Raw genomic sequence first — 19,494 nt, 5'->3', positions numbered from 1 at the left:
GACCAGTCAGCCCTTACAGGCCGGGCTGTTCTGTCAGACCTTCAATCAACAGCAGCCTGTTAATGTGAGAGTGATACCCTCATCTAGAAGTACACCCAAATCACAGTTAAAACTGAGGCTGGGGAAAGGTTCCCACTTTATGACTCGATGCCAAATGCTGCAGTGTTACCTGCGTACAGGAGGTTCCCATACAGAAGGCAGTTAAGGCATTTTTCATACCACAGCAGACTCCTGCTCAGCAGGTATGTCTATCTCCAGCTTCAAGACTTGGCCCCAATCATGGTCTGATATTACATCAGAAGGAATATAAATAAGGTTGAAATAGGACATGGAAGAATTCTCCAGCTCAAAGTCTAGCCTTGGAGTCAGACTCTGGTGTCCTGTAATCACATTCAGTAGTCAATCATCATCTCAACATACTTGACTATTCCACCTTCGCTACTTCTGTGGGAAAGATTCCTCAGTCACCCAGCTCCAAGACAGAGTTGGAAATAGTCAGGTTATCTGGTTTGTGGATCACTGCCCTGTGTCCCCAAGCCCCACTCGGACCATGTAGAAGGTTTCAGACACAGGCTGTCCACAACTGAAGATAACCCGATTAGCCAAATCCTCTCCTCCAACATCCCCTTACAACAAAGGCAGAAGAAAGGCAACTTTCCTACCTGAACCCATGTACTAATTCTCAGAAAGAATTAGTTTTAGGGAAAACTAGTGTTAAACCCTGGCCAGCTCATTCAGATCCCACCCCAGACAGCTTCAGGCAAAAGGCAACTCCATAGAAGCTGGCAGACAGGGACTGCAGGTCCTTTTGCAGGACAAAGCAACACCAGGGCAAGAGCCACGCAGGTTCTGACAGTGAAGTGTCAGGTTCCTCATGCTATGGCACACCCTTTCCAGACACCTCTTCCCCTTCAAGGTTACTGCATCTAAGGTATCAGCCCATGCTAAGTCTAAGTATAGGAGAAAACTAACTCAAATAGCCTTTGGTTTTAATGGTGTTGCATCCTTAAGGGTAACACAAGGTTAGTTCCCATTGCCTCTTGTCACACCAGCTTTAGAGCCTTGAAAAAAAGTAGCTAAATCTTCCAGCAAAAGCTCAAGCACATTCTGTCTTGTATTCTAGGAGGAAGTATGCACTATTAGCTCTTCAAATAGCAATATCACAAGGACAAGAACTCATCTAACTATAGCATGGTGATTTTATTCAGCTATCTTCCCCAGAAAGAAATTTTCTCTCCCAGACTACCGAGTACTTGCAGATAATGAAAGTACATAGTGTTTGGAGACTATCAAATGCCTTGTTTAAAGAAGTTTATTCCAATTACATGACACAACTTACACCGCTTCTGAAGAGGCAGTAAAATGGCAAAGACTTGCCATTCACTTTTGTTGCATTTAATACTCTTCACCTTCATCTTCTCCATCCACTGAATCTGCGCCCACTTCTTCATAATCTTTCTCCAGTGCAGCCAAATCTTCCCGAGCCTCTGAGAACTCCCCTTCTTCCATCCCTTCTCCAACATACCAGTGAACAAAGGCACGTTTGGCATACATCAGGTCAAACTTGTGGTCTAGACGAGCCCAGGCCTCGGCAATGGCTGTAGTGTTGCTCAGCATGCACACTGCACGCTGGACTTTGGCCAGGTCACCACCAGGAACCACTGTCGGTGGCTGGTAGTTAATGCCAACCTACATGAAGAGCAGAAGAGACTATGAGTTTCACTGTAGTATTTGACAGTGACTGCAATGAAACAAGTCAGACAGCACCAGCTGAATAAAATGTTTCACTTCCAAGGAAACAGCTCTGTGTAAGAACTGAAAAATACAAATCAGGCACCTACAGAGCATCTCGGGGAGAAAATACAAGTCATAAACCCATGACAGTGAGCGAGAAGTCCAGAAAAAGAAAACCAAGATGTAACTGAGACTTACTTTAAACCCAGTTGGGCACCAGTCCACAAACTGGATTGTGCGCTTGGTTTTGATAGCAGCAATAGCAGCGTTGACATCCTTGGGGACAACATCCCCACGATACAGCATACAACAGGCCATGTACTTGCCATGGCGAGGGTCACACTTCACCATCTGGTTGGATGGCTCAAAGCAAGCATTGGTTATCTCAGACACAGAGAGCTGCTCGTGATAGGCTTTCTCTGCCGAAATAATTGGGGAATAGGTTACCAAGGGGAAGTGGATGCGAGGGTAAGGCACCAAGTTAGTTTGAAACTCAGTAAGATCCACGTTTAAGGCACCATCAAATCTGAGGGAAGCAGTAATGGAAGAGACTATCTGCCCAATGAGGCGATTGAGATTGGTATAGGTCGGGTGTTCAATGTCCAGATTCCTCCGGCAAATGTCATAGATGGCCTCATTATCAACCATAAAGGCACAATCGGAATGCTCGAGGGTGGTGTGGGTAGTGAGGATGGAGTTGTATGGCTCAACAACTGCTGTCGAGACCTGTGGTGCAGGGTAGATGGCAAATTCCAGTTTTGATTTTTTCCCATAGTCAACTGAGAGGCGCTCCATCAGCAGGGAAGTGAATCCTGAGCCAGTGCCTCCCCCGAAGCTGTGGAAAATCAGGAAACCCTGCAAGCCAGTGCACTGATCCGACTGAAAGAGAAAATGTGTTAAAACAACTGTGTCAGTATTAAGAAGCCCAAAACAAGACTCTGCATTATAACACACACACCAGAGGGACACCCTGCACTTCCGTGCAATGAGAATTCCTTACCTTTATGACACGGATTTGGTCAAGTACATCCTTAGCAGCCCTAAATGGGAACTCTAACGTTCTAAACTAACATCTTCATAGATCTGCCACATGATCAAAGTATTGGGGAGCCCAAGACATCCCTTACTGGCAACTTACTGAGATTTATTCTTTTTCTACTGTTATTATCATAAAATTAATTCAGAAATTATAACATCAGGAAATGGAAATAAATCTAAACCACAGAAGCAAATACTCCTGTTTAAAATCCCTTGCAAGAGCCACAGCCAGAGACCAATCCTTTTCCATCAGGAACTACGCAAATCCCAACTCTCAGTCCTAACTTTCTGGAGTTGGACAAGCTATAAAGATTTGGGTGCCTCATCAGCTTTTTAGGCCACTTGAAAGTTGCATCTGACAGGAATAATCTGACCTTTCTCAGCAGGCCAAGAATAAAACCAGATGCAGACTAAGGCCACAGATTCTCCTACCATGGAATAAATTAAGGCACAACTTACATAATTTCTGAGAACTCAATTTCCAAATCCTGTGAAACAGGACAAGGAAAGATGTTTCAAGAGTCTTCCATGAAGAAAAGGCTTACCAGCTTCCTGATCCGCTCTAGAACCAGATCAATTATCTCTTTTCCAACTGTGTAATGACCTCGAGCATAGTTATTTGCAGCATCTTCTTTACCAGATATCAGTTGCTCAGGATGAAAGAGTTGCTTGTATGTCCCATTCCTAACTTCATCTGGGGAGACAAGATGAATTTTACAGGTTAGTTTTCTACACAGACCAGGTTTTTCAGCCTTCTGAGGGTGTCCAGAATAAGGTCCCTAAACCCTTTAAGATAAAATGCAGCCAGATCTCTACCTATCAGTAGGTGTCAAAGGACTGAGTAATAATCTAAATGTTGAATACATGACAAAAATGAAGTTAATGCTTAAGAAGCTGTACTTATCAGTTTAAGTTTTTGACCTGCCAGAGCAATTTAAGACTGAACTGTAACAGCAGAATCATTCTTTCACAGCTGAAGACAAATTAAGGACCACTTTGCAGATGAGCAGCTGAAATACTGCTTTCCCTCTTATTTTGCAAACCCTCCAGGATGCTGCCTTATTGCTTCTGCAGCTGCAGGCTGTCAGAACCTACAGTGCTTGCTTGTCCTCTTCTTTCCCTTGATTGTACTTTCTGCCAAGGGTAGAGAAGAAAGTTCAAAAGGAACAGAAGATGCTCTTGTAGAGCTATTCAGTTATTCAAATACTGAGCTGTAAAAGCTCCAGCACCAAATGAACACACAGCATCCCCCAGCAGTTACAGATCTGGAGAATGATTTAGTTACGATCTCCAACAGTTAACAGAAATAGGTACTTGCATCTAGCAGGCTAAATCTCTGTCCTACCAGAAAGGTACAAAGACACTCAGCATTGCTCTGTCTCTGGTTTAGCTCAAGCCATTCTTGAGTTGTATGCTAATGCAGTACTGCATCCTTTAATTAAAACCAGGTGGAAAGCAAAGATCTTCATTAGCTACAGGTGAAGTTGCTGTTTGCATGTATTCCTTTTAATCTGCAAAAGAGCGAGCAAGACAAAGTCAAGATTTGAAAATACAACTCCTGTTTAAACCAAGTCAGGCTGAGCACCTGCCCCTACAAACCATGGATTTGAAAGTATTTCTAAGACTGCACCAAAAAAATCCCACCTGGAAAGAAGTCTACCATTCAAAATACACATGCTTACAACTTTCTGCATTCCCACTCCAAGTCAAAGACAGCTAGGTGTAAAAGGGGAAAATACAGAAGCTGAAGAAAAACATTGCTGCTGGGAACAACGTGAGTCCAGGTGGTCCTAGCGAAGTAACAAAACTTGAGGAGTTCAGAGGATCAGCCACTGGACTATGAAAGTGAGCTGGAACAAAGTGTCCCAGCCAAGCTTGCCCCTGGCCATGCTCCCCTTCATGCTTTGCAGTCTGTCTGGGGGAGGTTTTTAAAGAGAGTTGGGTTGAATTGATTTTATCACCATATCCACCGAGTCTGTGCACATGTACAGCAGACCTGCTGCTTTCACCAAGAGCAGCACTCACCTAGAAACTCCAGAAATCCTTGGTGTACCCATGGCAGCTATGGAGCTGCTGTATTCACAATAGATGGAGTTCTTCCATAAACTCAGTGCAGAGGGACATGCTGCATGAATGGGAAGAATCATGCTAACCCTGCCCAGAAAACTGATCCATAATTTTCAAATAGGGCAGAAATAAAGAAAGAAGGCTCCCCCCTGAAAGGGGAAGATTTATCAGTTTTAGTGTCACCAGGTATTTATAAGATAGCCTTTTGCCCATCTCCCCATACTACACTTGCATCATTAGCAGGCGCTGGAACTCTACCAGCTACACACCAGCTCCTCACCCCCAGAGGCACAGTGAGAGCTCTGCTCTCCCTCACCTCATTTTCTCAGCCTTTTCTGGTTGCTCAGAGCCACCACCTGGCCAGCAGCAGAGGAAGCACCAGCCATGGGGCTCAGGGAAACAAAGTCAGGCTTGCAACTGCTTCTGGCAACAGTAGTGTATGGCTCCTTTCAGAGTTCAGTCCAGCACCACCACCCTGATCTGCCCAACAGCCTCCTGCAGGAGTTCATTCTATTGTATCAACCACAGAAAGTGGTTTGGGGTGTTACAATGAACATAAGTTACAAGGGACCTACATTTGAGTGCATTGGAGTAGCCTAAGCCTATTCACTCATCTTCCCTTCCCAACACTCTATGTACTGCAGAAAGATAACCACCACAACTGTAAAAGCAACACAGGCCTCTTCTATGGGAGCGTCACATCACTACTTAAAGCAAAAGCCACAAAACCAGCTCCAGCAGAATTACTTCAGGCACACTCATTGTTGAGAGCAAAACCAAGATCTGTGACCCAAGGAACAAGGGTCTTGTTACTGGGGGGATTTCACATTGGGCTGGCAGTAGAGCTAATGTCACAGAATGTGGCACTGGTCAGTGGCTGATGCATGGATCACATTGGAACAGTAAACCAGTGTTGCCGGAGCCTGGGATACAACTGACTTTGCGGATAAGAGTCAATTGTTATTCAAAGATAAGGCAGCAGGAAGCTGCAGTGCATGTTTGGAAGTCCCTCAATTTAGGCTAGCAACTGAGACTCCTTTCTGCAAGCACTATTCAAGCTACAGAGTACAGAGGACTGTTTGGGGAATGCGAATCATTTCGGTGTTCAAGAAGAAATCTGCTTAATGATATATATTATCTTTCAAAAGGGTTCCCATTGACAGCTGTACACATTATACCATATTGTTCAAGAAGTTATAATTAGTTCCCTGCATAGCAAAAGCATGGGGCACATTCAGAAGACCCATTTAATTTCACAGGCTGGCAGAAGGTAATACTTAAATTCTTTATAGAGTTCCAGAGAACACATTTGCCAGTCTTGATGAGCATAAAGCCACGTGTCTCCCATCACTACGAAGACATGGGCAAGGTTTATGTGGTAAAAAGTTAAAGGCCCAAAGCATTTTGCAGGACTAAGCAGATCCCATAGTCAAAATCCATGGAAAGTAAATCCAGTCCTACAGCATCTTCTACAGTCCCTTGCACAGGTCACTGCATTTACCTATTACTGCTGGTTCAAGGTCCACAAACACAGCACGAGGGACGTGTTTTCCTGCACCAGTCTCGCTGAAGAAGGTGTTAAAGGAGTCATCCCCCCCGCCGAGGGCTCTGTTGCTGGGCGTGGTCCCATCAGGCTGGATGCCATGCTCCAGGCAGTACAGCTCCCAGCAGGCATTGCCCATCTGCACACCCGCTTGGCCAACATGGACTGAGATGCACTCACGCTGTGAGGAGAAACAGTGGATCAGCTCAGCAGAAACAGCAGCTTCCTTGTTTAGAAAACATTCAGCATGCACAGCTTGGGCTCCTATACTACAAAGCTATTAAAACATTAACCTTATTGTCTTGGTGTTAGGGGCATTTGGCACAAAACACAACAGAACACAAAAGCCTCTTTCAGCTCCACCTTGAAAGTCCCTTTTAGACACTGTCATTTTCACAAACTCATTTTTGCTTGTTGCTCCTCACCGGGACAGGAAGAGCTTGATCAACTCCTCCCAATCCTTCAGCCAACTCCTCTCTTTAGAATACCTAAACACTTAGGAAACCTGATGGCTTCACCTGTCCTTGCCCTCGGTGTCAAGGGAAGCATTACCCCAGGAGCAGGTAAGGAAGCCACCAGAGGAGGCATAGCCTTCTTCAAGAGCCAGAGCCATTTTGTTTAATACACATAAAATGGGAAGGGGGGAAATATTCTCCTTATCACTTTAGGGAACTTGGCTATCCTGTAAGAAAGTCTGAGCAAAGGCCTTAGTATTACTTCATAGCTATGGACATTAGGCCTCACACTACACTGCTGGATGCAGAGTACCAAAATCCTAAATACTGGACAACCTCACTTAAGCTATGTAGAAACTAGTTCATGTCAGCAAAAGGATCCACTCATATGAATTGATGGATTCCAAAGTTGCTTTTGATGTCCAGAGCATCAACCCAGCTCCTTAATATTTCAGGCACAGGGTTTTGAATATTAAAAGCCAAATCATAATGGAAGCATCTCTGAATCCTGGCCCATCCGTGGCATCTAAGGTATTTGCCATCTGGGTTAGAGCAAGTTAAACACATTCTAGAAAAGCCTGCATGTGGGGCCATTTTGAGTTAAGTCCCATTTATGTTCAAACCCTATGACTGGGGACACAGTTTTGTCCCTGAATAAGCAAGCTACAAAGCAGGACCTGGAACTGCCCAGTCCACATCAATGGACAAGTCAGTGCAGAAAGCAGAACAGTCCTTTCGACTTCCTTGGAAACCCCTAGGAATTTAGAACTGTGTTTCCTAAAAGCCCATCTCCTCAAGCACAGCACTGAAGAGCTGAGAACTGCTGTTCTGCAGCTCCTCATCCAAGCTGGGTATACAGATACACAGCTTCCTGAAGAGGAAGCCACATCCCCCTGCAACCAAAGCTTACTAGAAGCTGCTGCCACACTACTTTCCAAGGCCATTGCTCCATTGCTCTCCAGGCTGAAGGCTGTGGCTTGGCAGGGTACTGCATTGGTAGAGGACAGCCAACCTCCATACTGTGACCTGGGCAAGAACAGCAGCTGAGCATGCAGCCCACTGCGGCTGCACTGCTGCAGAGCAGCCATGCAATGAATTAAGCCTTCCAGGAATGCAGGACAGCCTGCAACTCTTTCTTTCAGCAACAGGAGAGAGTAGAGAGGTGATAGCATCACTCTGGTCTGAATCCTCAGCTGTACTGAGGTGATATAAGCCTTGCCAGTGAAGCTTCTAAGCACTTGCAGGAGGCTACTGACAGGAAGCATGCATGTGCTCGCACGCCCAAGCAAGGTGAATGCATGGACGATGCCAGGCTTTCCAGCATCAAATGAACTGGCACCACTACATCAACCTACACAAAGCAGCAGCAATCATTCATATTCCAAAGAGAATTTTAAGTCTTTGAAAGTACAACTTGGGTAACACAGCCCCCAACCAGGTCCTGCCTGGGCAACACTGCAACCACAGCACATTTACTCTAACAAAGTACAAAGTTCAACCCTTGGGGCAGAGTAACTCCCTGCGTCAGTACAAAGCAGCAGTGAACTGAGAAGCAGCCCTGCTGAAGAGATCCTGGGGGTTACCACAGAAGCCCCCCTGAGTGTTCAACAGGGCATTCTCATCCAAATGCACCAGTCTCCAAAACCTCTCCACACTCTATTTATCTCTGCCTCCTTCTGCTACATGATGTGTCCAACTCAAGAGCACTGGCTCCTCTTCTGTAGCTGCCCCTCCTGCCACTGCAGACTGCAGGTCCCTCAACCACATGGGCGGATCATGCTCTAGGTCCCTCACACTCTCCAGCATCATAAGGAAAGCACTGCTGCATCCGTGTGACACTGGTGGAAAGCCAGGTTTGATGAGAGTGGCTGTACCAGCTCTGACCACGTTCAGCAATGTGCCATAACAAGGAAGACGGTTCCCTCAGGAGGAACTCGAGGGAAGCTGCCTCCTCTGCAGAGGTGAGGGGCTGCACTTACCTCCAGGTTGGGCTGAATTTTAACAACGTGAACAACGAACAGCCCCCAGGGACGGGTAAGAGCAAGGAGAGGACATCAGCACCCTCCAGTATCTGAGCTTCTAAGCATTTGCTGCTCAACAAATACTTTCTGCGCATTCAAAACCCTACAGAAGCATGTGCTAGGTGCCCTTCTGACATCCACAATCTCTTTTCAAAGAGATCTACACGGCAAACACGCACACGGATCAGGACCTCACGCTGCTCCCATGCTGCAAGTGACAGCTCCTGCTCGGGCCGCACAGCTCAACACCTGAACCCTGCCCTGCTTATGGTGTCCCAGCTCCTTATCGTGCCTCACACATACCCCTGAAGGCTGACTCCTGCCTTACAAGGTCATCCCACCCCCGCTTTATTACCAGCCGCTCTCACGAAGTCCTTTAGGAAGCCTCCACCACCAGCCCCGACCTCTCCAACCACCCCATACCACAGCTGAGGGCAGCTGCACCCCCGGCCATGGCCGCTGCCACGACAGATCGCGTGTGGCTCCCCCGTGTCGTGATACTCAACAGGTCCCCGTGAGCGCACCCCAGCAGCTCACCCCTTCCACTGCCCGCACCGAGCACCCCGGCACACGGAGCCGCGGACCCCGGGCGGCAGCGCTGCCCAGACGGCGGCTCCCGAGGGCCGGGGCCGGAGCCAGCTCTGCGGGAGCCGCCAGCTCAGAGCCGTCCGGGGGCTGAGGGTCCCGCCGCGGGGCCGCCATGTTCTCGGAGGAGCCGCCACCATTTCGGGGCAAGACCGCACTGCGGGACGCGGCACGGCTCGGGGCCCGGCCCGCCCGCCCCTCGTCCTCCCCCCGCCGCTGGCTCAGAGGGCCGGGCCCGGCCCGCAGTGCCTCAGCGTGCGGAGCGGAGCGGGCCGGGAGCCCCCGCCGCGGGTCCCCGCTCACCATGGCTGCGGCTGCGGCGGGAGCCTCCGACGCGCGACGGGTGCGGGCAGCGCCACAAAAGCGCCTCTTCTTCCTGGGCCGACTTTATATAGCGAGGGGCGGTGCTGTTGGCTCCCCGCGCCTCGCCCATTGGCTATGCCTCTCCCGGAGGTGTAAGCTCCTCGCGGCGCTACTGGGTGCCTCTGCGCCTATGTTATCCCCTCTCCCAATCGGAACCCGGCGGGGCCGCGTGGAACGCGCCCGGCTGTGCGCTATTGGACCGCAGATATGAATTTCACCTTTCTGCGCTAGCCATTGGTTGATTCGTAAACAGGGGCGGGGAGGAGGCGGGGCTTAGTCTTCCCGCCGACGTTGGCCGGCACCTCCCTCCTCAGCGCCCGCGGCAGGCCCAGGAGCTGGCCCCGCCCCGCTCCGCCTCTGCGGGCCGGGACATGGCGGCTGAGGGGGGCCTGGCGTGAGGGGTGAGAGGCGGGGCCCCCGGTGCGGGCCCAGTGCTTCCCGGTGCTGCGGGACGGGCTCTTTGCCTGCGGCCGGCACCGCCATGAGCGCGGTGGGGTGAGGACGGCACTCAGGGACCGCCGCGCCTCAGCGCACAGCGGCCTGAGCCCCGGGCGCTGTGTCCTTCCCCTTCTGAGCGCGTTGATGTGGGCTCGATGGATCGCGACACCCACCGACGACAGCCGGAGCGGAGCGGCCCGTTGCAGATTGGTGTAAACCAGCGCAGACCGCTCCCTGCCCCATGTCCCGGGTACGGAAGGGTCACCGTGGGGCGGAAGGTGTGCGCATGGTACGCGGGTTGACTCCACAACTCGTTACAGTTGTAAAGCAGGTATGCTTTATTGAGCGCTGAGGTGCGTGGGGATCGTTCCTCCAAAGCATGCACGCCCAGGGTCGTTTTTCCTTTACATTTATTCCCTTAAGGCATACATATGCATTAGGTTACTGATACGCCTACACATATTTAGTATCTGTCCCCGCTTTGTATTATAATGAGCTAGAAGGTCCTTTGCGCCTGCGCAGTGCCCCCTCTGGTCATGGGCAGGGGTCTCAAGATGAAGCAAATGAGTCTTCCTCTTCTTAAACTTTTCACCTTTTAATCTTCGCGCATGGCTTTAGGGTTTAGTCGGTACCTCATCCATAAATCATCAGCTTCTCCCCCTTACCAATAGACTCAGACATTCGCATTTCCTTGTCAATAGTTGCTTATCAGTAGAATCAGGCCTCTGTCTCCTCCCCTTATCAGTAGTCTGTGCCTTATTTGCTTGGTAAGCATGATAGGTGTTTACAGCAGACAATACTTTTGTTTAAGCAAGGGATTCTTCTAACTCTCTTATACAATCCCCTGTATTTTCCTTTGTACATTTCATTAACCCTGTATCACATGCAGCAGGTTCCTGTTTCCTCGGTGAGCTGGTATCAACGAGCTGGGCCAGGGAAGGGAGGCAGGGCCCTGTGGAGGAGCTGGTCGTGCCATTGGGGTGCTCTTGGGGTGCGGGACACTGCAGGTCCTGCCACAAGCCAGTTCGCATCATTGGGCTGTTCATCCCCTCGCACCTAGCTGCGCGCATAAGGAACCGTATGGGGTGAACGGACAGCATAGAAATGCTTAATTGATCTCGGGCCAAACCTCCATGGGAGGACATGGATCCTCCATGAGGGTTTTGGGAATGTTTGCTGAGTGCCGTGAAAACCCTTTCATTGAGACCTGAAAACTATCCAATTAGACAGGGCTGAGTTAATTTCTAACCTAAACACTCCCCGTTCCAGATGGGCTGCAAATCCTTAAATATGGGAATGATGAGTGCAGAAGGGATTGCTGGAGTCAGTTGTACCAGGGAAGACGTCATTCTGGGCATGGAACATGTGCAATAGGCCTGTCTTTGATTATGTGATTATACCCTGTTCCTACCTGGTCCTCCTCCTACAGGGAGTGTTAAGTGGAAGGATGTGCTTGAGTTGGAACCCCAAGGGGCTGGGCTCTCCTCTTGTTTACATGATAGCAGAATGTGTGCACACAGGACATTAAGGTTTCAGCATTCTCTACCTTGATCATTTGACTTTGTAGCCTTAATGTGCTATTAGCAGGTAATCCTTAAATAAAATCTGCTTTTAATGGCCTTAAATACATTCCCTGGTTTGAAATCTTCCATTATTTGTTCTCCCAACTGTTTTAATCCTGCTCCTGCAAGCACGGACTTAACTATCTGCCCTATCCTTTTGTTCTCTGCACTTGCACAATGCAGGGGCTCTTTCCATTCTCTGCTTGTTATGAATGCCACTTCTTCCCTGCTGCTCTGTGGTAACACACCTCCGTCTGACATTTGTCAAAGCTGAAACAGCTTCTCCATCAAGGGCACGGGGTTTTTTCTTTACTATTAAAAGCCTTTCTGCATTACCTGTTCACACCTCTGCACTGGGAGCTTTGGGTTCCTGTGCTGCATCCCTGTCTCAAGTTGTGTCAGATCTTGGGAACTGCATTGCCTGTGTTGGTCATACTTATTGGACCAGGCTCTGTTTGTTACCTGGGAGTAAACTGACCCCAGCCTACCAATTCTGTTGTGTTCTCCATCACTAACTTTTGGGTTAGATGCTGAAAACAGCTTGTCCTGTCCTGTCCTCCTACAATAATTGGCCTCTCTGTGTGTGGGAAACTAAAATCACCCATTAGACCAGCTCTCTCGTGGTGAAGTTAACCTCTCCTGGTCAAGCAGGAGCACTTACTCAGCAGTACTAACTATTCCTATTTCCAGTGTGTGGACATTCCTACCTCTACTGATTCTCTACTGGTCCTTTTGACCAGGAAACCACTCAGCTGATGGTGCAGGTACCAAATATGACAAAAAAAAACCAGCCTCCAAATCACTGCTGACATCCACAGCTACATCACTCACTGCTGGTGACTCTTTATCCCACCAGATCCTGTAGCTGCTCTTTTCTCTGAGCATCCTTTCTCCTCAGGAGATGGGTCCTGCTTGCTGAGTCCCAGCACTTCAGGCTGCCTGCCCTTTGTGGTGCTGCCCCTTGGACCTGCCACACTTTAACACAGAGAACTGAGTCCTTCTGCCTGTTCCAGAGGAGTCACAAAGTGCTCCCGCCCCAGGAGAGCACAAGGCAACAAGTTCTTGAAGCCATCCTCATGCTCCATTGCCAGAGATTCCAGATTAACCAGGCATTCTGCAACGAGCTGTGGTCTGGATGTTTGCCATGGAAATAGCACGCTGTTAACAGTGTTCAGGCAGCGTGCAGAGCCAGCTGCTCCGGGAGGGGAAGGAGACCTGTGCTGACATGGCTTTGCTTATTCTCCCTTGCTCTCAGGGCATCTCTTCCAGATGCCTTTGAACAAAGGCAGCGGGTGGCTCCTGGCAGCACTCAGAGAGGAGCACTCTGCCTCTGCGCAGCCATTAAGACTAGAAACCAACTCCCTTCCTCCAGGGAATTCGGAGACTCCTGGAAGGTAAGGAATGTGAAAGGGGGAGCAGAAACTCCTCTGAGTGCACACACACTCCCCACTGATCCCAGCGAGGAGGGGCGGGATCTACACATCCATGCAGGGATTGACACATCCATGCAAGGTTCTCTCCCAAGTGCAGCTTCTTGCATGGCTCCTATTGATGCCACAAATTGCCCTGAAAGTCTTGCCCAGGACAGGCTCCGCTGGGAAGGCTGCTGGAAAACCCCACAGCTCCGGCTCTTCTGCTTTGGCCTCCTCTGGTGGCTGAGCGGCCACTGCCTTGGTCAGAACCTGCCCTTGTGAGATGAGAGCCTGCCTTGGGCTGTTCTCCTCCACACCTGATGGACTGTGCCGAGGAGGGGAGGGTGACCGAGGGCTCCTCCATGCAGAAGCTGTATCTGGAGAGTTCGTATTTTAACCTAAGACACAACTGAAGCCCTTAGGAAATGCCTGTGTGATTGTCAAGAGGGACATCCTCTGCCACAAGCTGTTTCCACCCGTGTAGCTCATGCACTACTTACAAAGCTGAATTGCAGCAATCCCTACGCTGGACTGTGCCTCTGCATTCAGCTTTAGGAAAGATGCAAGAAATCATTTCTCCAGAGCCTGCTTCCCCCTCTCAGGACATGAAGTGTTATCCCAGTGACCCAGGAACCAGCTCACTCTTCCTCAGTGACTGAGTTTAGGGAGCAGAGCACTGTGCATGGTCAGGTTTCAGATGCCAACATGCATCCTCAGAAGTACACTCTTGTGAGCACAGCCTTGGCTTCTCCCACTCCTCTGGGGCCATGCTACCACCTCCCTCTTCCCCATTGATACAGAAAAGTCCGGCTGCACTTGTGCAAAAGCTGCACTTGAGGAACCTGACTCAGCTCAGCACAGAAGTGGTTCTGCTGAAGTGCACAACACAAATTGCTGGTTAAAAGTAGCAGAAAGCTGCCTTTTATCTAAGCCCTTATTTTATGGCAAGTTCCACTCATCTGCTGTGGTTTCCTTCCCTGTCCCCCAGCAGCTGCAAAATACTTGGTGGTTTTAGGCAAAATACTTGGTGGTTTAATGTTCCTTTGATTGTAGGGTTTAGCCCTTCCTAACCTGGCTTTGCAGGAGGCAGGGAAGCATTTTCCTCCATCATTTATTGAAGCACCCCAAAGCTATTTCCTCTTGTTTCCTTTCTTCCTGCTTTTCTTCTTCCTGCCAGAGTGTAAAGTGACCTTCAGAGAATACTCGTAATACACCGCAGATAGGCCTCTTCTCCCAAACACCCACACTGTGTGCTGCTACGGCAGTATCAATTCACAGATTTAATGGTTCTGTTCTCAAGTGCTGCTGGTTTTAGGGTAATAAGCAAAGCAGGATATGTAGGAGATGTAATGCCAAAAAATACCTCTCCTAGCAAAACTGGCCTTGTTTTTGTCAATCCATAGCTCTTTCCTGAACCCTGCTGAGCTCCTTGTCTCTGCACATGGTGGCAGCAGGTTCTGCAGACACATGGAGGAGCTGCAGATATCACTAAGATGCACCTCGAGCCCTCCTGGTTGCCTACATGAGGCCTGGTCCAACAGCAGAGCTCTGGAACACAGCAGGGAGGCAAACAGCAAAGTCCTCCAAGCTTCAAAGTCCATATTGTCCTAACTTCTCTGCCAAAGGTTTCTTGTGTTAAGAAAGGCCTTGGGCGTTGTCAGGCCCAGAAACCAGGCTCTTTCTGTGCCTTGTGGAGCTGGGGAAGGCAGGAGCCTTGAATTCCAGTCCCTGCTCCAAGCACCACTGACCTATTCCAGTGAAATGCGCTTAATTTAGGGAAGGAGCAGTGTGAATATGACCTCTTTAAGGGATGGCTACTCAGGACACAACCCAGGACAGCTCAGCTGGTCTCAGCCTCCTCCTGCCATTGCCTCCTGGTTATCTCATGCAGGCTGCAGAGCTCCAAGTCCCATGTGTCGACCCAGCAGCCCAAGAAAAGCAGCTTTAGACTAAGGGAGCAAACTGAGCAGCCCCAGCAAAGGGTTCAGAAGTGTTGTGGGGAGGAGAAGAGGGCAGAGAAGTGAAGGTACCAGAGGTGTCAATGCCAGCCTAAGCCGAGACCATAGTTTTGGGATCTGAACAAGTCTGAACAGCTGAGTCAGAATGGAGCAAGATCTGGTTTTAACTGTCCTAAATACATTTCTATTTATAAGCAATCAAACAGGCATGCCTTAAACCCCAGCTGGGCAGCAATAGCCAAAATCATTCTTATTGGTCCCCTCCCAAAAGCAGCCCTGAGGCAAGGCCCCAAGGGCTGGAGGGTTTGTGTCCTGCACTGCACAGCCCTCACCCACCTTGGGGCCAGGATCACACTGCACAAGGGCTGCAGGTCTGTTGGTATTCCCCCTTGGCAGTGCTACAGCTTAGCACCAAATGGGCCAGTAAAGTTTATGCCACTACTTCTGTGGAAGAATCCATTTTTAAATTCATTTTAAAGCAACCTACACGTGGAAATAAAAGTTTCTTCTTGCTGATGCTAAAGATGGGGGGCAAGATGAGCACTAACAGGTCCTGTTTCAGCTCTTCCCATACCTGAAGTTTGGCTCTTGCCTCCTTTCTGCAGGCAGCTGGAAAAGCTTCACACACTAGATAAGAACAGACAGAACAGGTAGAAGGTAGATAAGAAGCAGAGAAAAGATGATTTGTAAGACCATCCAGATTTTTATTAGCTCTCACAATACCAGAACTGTTCAGCACTTCATTAGATGCTCCCCTTGCTGCCTGTTGCACAAACACAGCACAAACCCCCCCAAGGCGTGGTTTGCTGACTGCAGACATTCTGCCCGTCAGTAACATCCCACTGGAACTGCCCCAGCTGGAATTCCACCAAATGATGTCGCCTTTTTCCTCTCCACCATTTCCTTCCTCCTCTTGTAATTCTCAGTCACCTCTCGGGATATGGATTAACCCAGGAGGGGGCTCCTGAGCATCAGCAGTTGAACTGCAGAGTTCTGCAGCTTCCTTCACCAGCACCAGGTCCCTGCTGGTGCTACTTGGACCTCACGGGTGCCTCTCGTGGCTTCTCCAAGCTGCAGGAGGCCAAGATCTTACCCAAGACTAAAAGATCCCAAGATCTCATGGTACAAAAGCTTCCTCCCATGGATTCCCAACAGACTACATTTCTTCTTGGCATTTCCACCATCTGTGTGATCCTACTGTATATTTAAGAGCCAGCAAAACCCAAACCTGGATCCAGTGGAAGATGCATCCATTCAGCACATCTGCCCACTGAAGTGCAAGAGTTTTCATTACCCACCATCACTGAGCAATGCTGCACTGCACTGCAGTCAAATCTCTGCAGTAATGATGTGAAGGCCTTTGACCCAAGACCTTTTACCACCGTATCAGCTCCATCCCAGTGCCACCCACTGACTGCTCCCCAGTATCAGGAATCCATGTGTACCATGTGTTTGAGAAGTGTCATTTACTCAGCATTAATCAAGCCGATACCCACAAGCCTTTCTGCACAGTGGTGTCTTCAAGCAGAAACTACTGTGCAGCACATTTTGTATGAGTACCACTATAACGTAGGTGCTACAGGTCAAAACTTTCCCTAACACACAACAATCTAAGTGAAATGTGAAATTTAAGCAATGTGATCCCACTGTTTTGCTGTGCCTCTGCATAACCCTAAGGAAGCTCTCTAGCCCTTCTATGTACATGTCCTTGATGGATATGTTCAGTTACTGGGCTTAGGGATAAGGACAAAGAGGGCAGGAGGAAAGCAGCACGGTTTTCATGTCAAATGTGCATGTGACACGTTTAGCAAGGATACAGCACAGGACTGGTCTCCTACCCAAGCTGACAGCCTCAATCTCCACCCTATGGAGCTACCTCTCTTCCTCCCCTGCCCACAGCACAGTTCCAGAACCAGCATCTTGGGGTTCTGCATTAAGGCATTAACTTCCAAGTGCACTGGGAGAAGGAAGGGTTTGTTTCTCCCTTACCTGCCCTGCAAACGCCTGTCTGGAAAAACCTACCTGGGGCTGTGCCTGCCTTACAGACCCCTCCCAGCAAAGCTGAGTCCCGGAGCAAGAAGGCCATTGCCACAGCCCTGTGCCAACAACACTGCTCATCTTTAAGTACAACCATTCTCTATTCTGGGGACAAGAACAACTTCACCATCCCAGCACAATGACGGTGGTGCCTTTACAGTGGCATTGGTACTGACAGTGTTTATTGAACAGGGTACTGCTGCCCCTCCTGCAGTAAGCCGTGGCCTGACTCAGGGTGATCACTGGGAAGCTGCTACATTATTCACATGGTGGTGGGGGGGGCTGCAAATGGAGAATGGACCACAATTACCAAAAGATAAATACAGTGAGAACCATGGCTGCTGCAGCCTCCTTCAATCTGCAATTAGCTTTGTGCCCCTATTAAAAGGCAGAGACCAGAACTGGACACAATACCCCAGCACTGCTCCTGCAGCTGTTTTACAGAAGAGAAACCCCCTCCCATGTTCTGTTTAAGAGCTGCATGGCTGTTTTGACATTCTTCAGCACTACGACACGCAGTCACTGGGCACTGCTTGTCCAATGATTCAAATCCTCTTCAGGCTGGAATCCCTTCATTCCGGCTGCCGGGAAATACGATGACGTTGCACATTTTATGTCTGTAAACCACTTGTATGTTATTCCCAAGGTCTCAGTTAACAGAGCTGCACACAATGTTAGTTAAAATGCCTTATACACTCTTTAAGTGCCATACGCTATTACAGAGTACAGCTGTCAGGCAGGATGAGGCTTTAGAGAACCTAAATGTTACGGTTCAGGGCAGGAGACATTCCTTCTGCGAATGAACAGAAGATACAGCCGTAACCCTGTGAAGCGCTTTGGCTGCACTTCAGACACTTCAAGCTGCCCCGATGCCGCAGTCCTGTCCTCCCCTTGCCCACGTTTCCACGGCTGTGTCACAAACCCATCGTAGCACGTTTGAGAAGCAGCCGCCGCACAAGACACAGGTGACCACGGGCAGGCCGATCAACCCGGCAAGCGTCACGGTGAGGCGTGCCCGCAGCCACCGGGGCTCTCCATCGGCGCCGTCCTTCCCCCGGCGGGCTCGGGGCTGTGCCTGGGGGTGCGGGCAGGGCCGGAGCGGGGCGGCCGCCCGGGTCCATCCCGCCCGCGGGCAGCGCCGCTGTCACTCGTGGGCCACACGCTCCAGCGCCACGTAGAAGCTGTCCTTGTCGTCGAGGCAGTGCCAGCCGATGGGCCCCGCCTCGCAGTCGGCGCACACCAGGAACTTGACGTTGCCCACGTCGCGGGTGAAGCCCACGTTCTCGAAGGAGAACATGTCCCGCACCAGCCAGTGCTCCCGCACCACGTCCCCGCCGCCCGCCGCCGCCGCCGCCGCCTTCTTCCTCATGGCGGGCAGGAGCAGCTGCGGGAGACAAAGCGTCACCGCCCCGCCCGCAGGGGGCGCCCTCACCACCGCGCCTCCCTCCCCTCCGCACCCCGGTACCTCACGGCGGGCGAAGGTGGCGGCGCCGGGCAGCAGCACCCGGGACCCGCAGCGCTGGCACAGCACCGCCTTCACGTTCCGGCCCTCCGCGCACACCAGCTCGGCCAAGCCCGGTGCGGCGGCGGCGGCGGCGGCAGAAGAAGGAGGTGAGGGAGGAGGCACCGCCGCCGGGGCCGCCGCCTCCATCCCCGCACAGGCCGCCGCCATAGCCGCGCAGGCGCGCTGAGTGCCGCCGCCACCCGAGGGGCGTGGGCAGTGGCGGTAGGGGGCGGTGTGCGCATGCGCGGCGGCCGAGGGCTGCCTGCGGCCGCTCGGGTGTCCCGCGGCGCTGCCCCGGGCTCGGGGTGGCTGCAGAGCCGGTTGTGCGGCCCGGGGTCCTGCTGGTCCGCGCCTCCTTACCCCCCGCAGCCTGAGGCCGGTTCCTCTTGTGAGTGCTCCGTCCCTGGCGGTGTTCAAGGCCAGGCTGGATGAAGCCTTGGGTGGGATGGTTCAGTGTGAGGTGTCCCTGTCCATGGCAGGGGGTTGGAACTGGATGATCTTGAGGTCCTTTCCAACCCATTCTATGATCCCTTGTTCCTTGGGAGCAGAGCCCAGCCCCTCCTGGCTCCATCCTCCTGTCAGGCACTTGTAGGGAGCCATCAGGTCCCCCCTGAGCCTTCTCTTCTCCATCTGAACCCCCCAGGTCCCTCAGCCGTTCCCCATCACCGCTGTGCTCCAGGCCCTGCACCAGCTCCATTCCCTTCTCTGGCCCCGCTCCAGCCCCTCAATGTCTCTCTTGCAGTGAGGGGCCCAGAGCTGAGCACAGGATCCGAGGCG

The 19,494-nt window shown here is 50.7% G+C and overlaps 2 protein-coding genes across 2 annotated transcripts; both read right to left on the bottom strand.

The window, feature by feature from the left end:
- Nucleotides 1-1,294: 1,294 nt before the first annotated feature.
- LOC136023703 (tubulin alpha-8 chain) lies at nucleotides 1,295-9,852 on the bottom strand. The gene is made up of 5 exons (XM_065698435.1): nucleotides 9,747-9,852; nucleotides 6,341-6,563; nucleotides 3,318-3,466; nucleotides 1,933-2,613; nucleotides 1,295-1,689 (listed from the first exon to the last, which is right to left on the bottom strand). The coding sequence occupies exons 1-5, from the start codon at nucleotides 9,747-9,749 to the stop codon at nucleotides 1,396-1,398; spliced, it is 1,350 nt and encodes a 449-aa protein (XP_065554507.1). The 5' UTR covers nucleotides 9,750-9,852; the 3' UTR covers nucleotides 1,295-1,395.
- A 6,004-nt stretch (nucleotides 9,853-15,856) lies between these two features.
- RABIF (RAB interacting factor) lies at nucleotides 15,857-18,911 on the bottom strand. The gene is made up of 2 exons (XM_065698360.1): nucleotides 18,679-18,911; nucleotides 15,857-18,597 (listed from the first exon to the last, which is right to left on the bottom strand). Exons 1-2 carry the CDS (start codon nucleotides 18,883-18,885, stop codon nucleotides 18,358-18,360), a joined length of 447 nt encoding a protein of 148 aa, XP_065554432.1. The 5' UTR covers nucleotides 18,886-18,911; the 3' UTR covers nucleotides 15,857-18,357.
- Nucleotides 18,912-19,494: the final 583 nt, after the last annotated feature.

This window comes from Lathamus discolor, chromosome 19, assembly GCF_037157495.1.
Source record: "Lathamus discolor isolate bLatDis1 chromosome 19, bLatDis1.hap1, whole genome shotgun sequence".
Classification (NCBI taxonomy): domain Eukaryota; kingdom Metazoa; phylum Chordata; class Aves; order Psittaciformes; family Psittacidae; genus Lathamus; species Lathamus discolor.
The sequence above is the reverse complement of the archived record's forward strand: the minus strand, read 5'-3'. Positions and strand labels throughout refer to the sequence as shown.

Excerpts from the sequence above, each read along its gene's own strand:
- LOC136023703 (XM_065698435.1), bottom strand. Across the intron at positions 3,467-6,340 it reads CCTTGAACCAGCAGTAATAG|ATGAAGTTAGGAATGGGACA; the intron begins GTAAATGCAGTG and ends TTGTCTCCCCAG. Across the intron at positions 2,614-3,317 it reads TAGAGCGGATCAGGAAGCTG|TCGGATCAGTGCACTGGCTT; the intron begins GTAAGCCTTTTC and ends TTTCTCTTTCAG.
- RABIF (XM_065698360.1), bottom strand. The coding sequence starts at position 18,885 with ATGGCGGCGGCCTGTGCGGGGATGGAGGCGGCGGCCCCGGCGGCGGTG. Across the intron at positions 18,598-18,678 it reads CCACCTTCGCCCGCCGTGAG|CTGCTCCTGCCCGCCATGAG; the intron begins GTACCGGGGTGC and ends TGTCTCCCGCAG.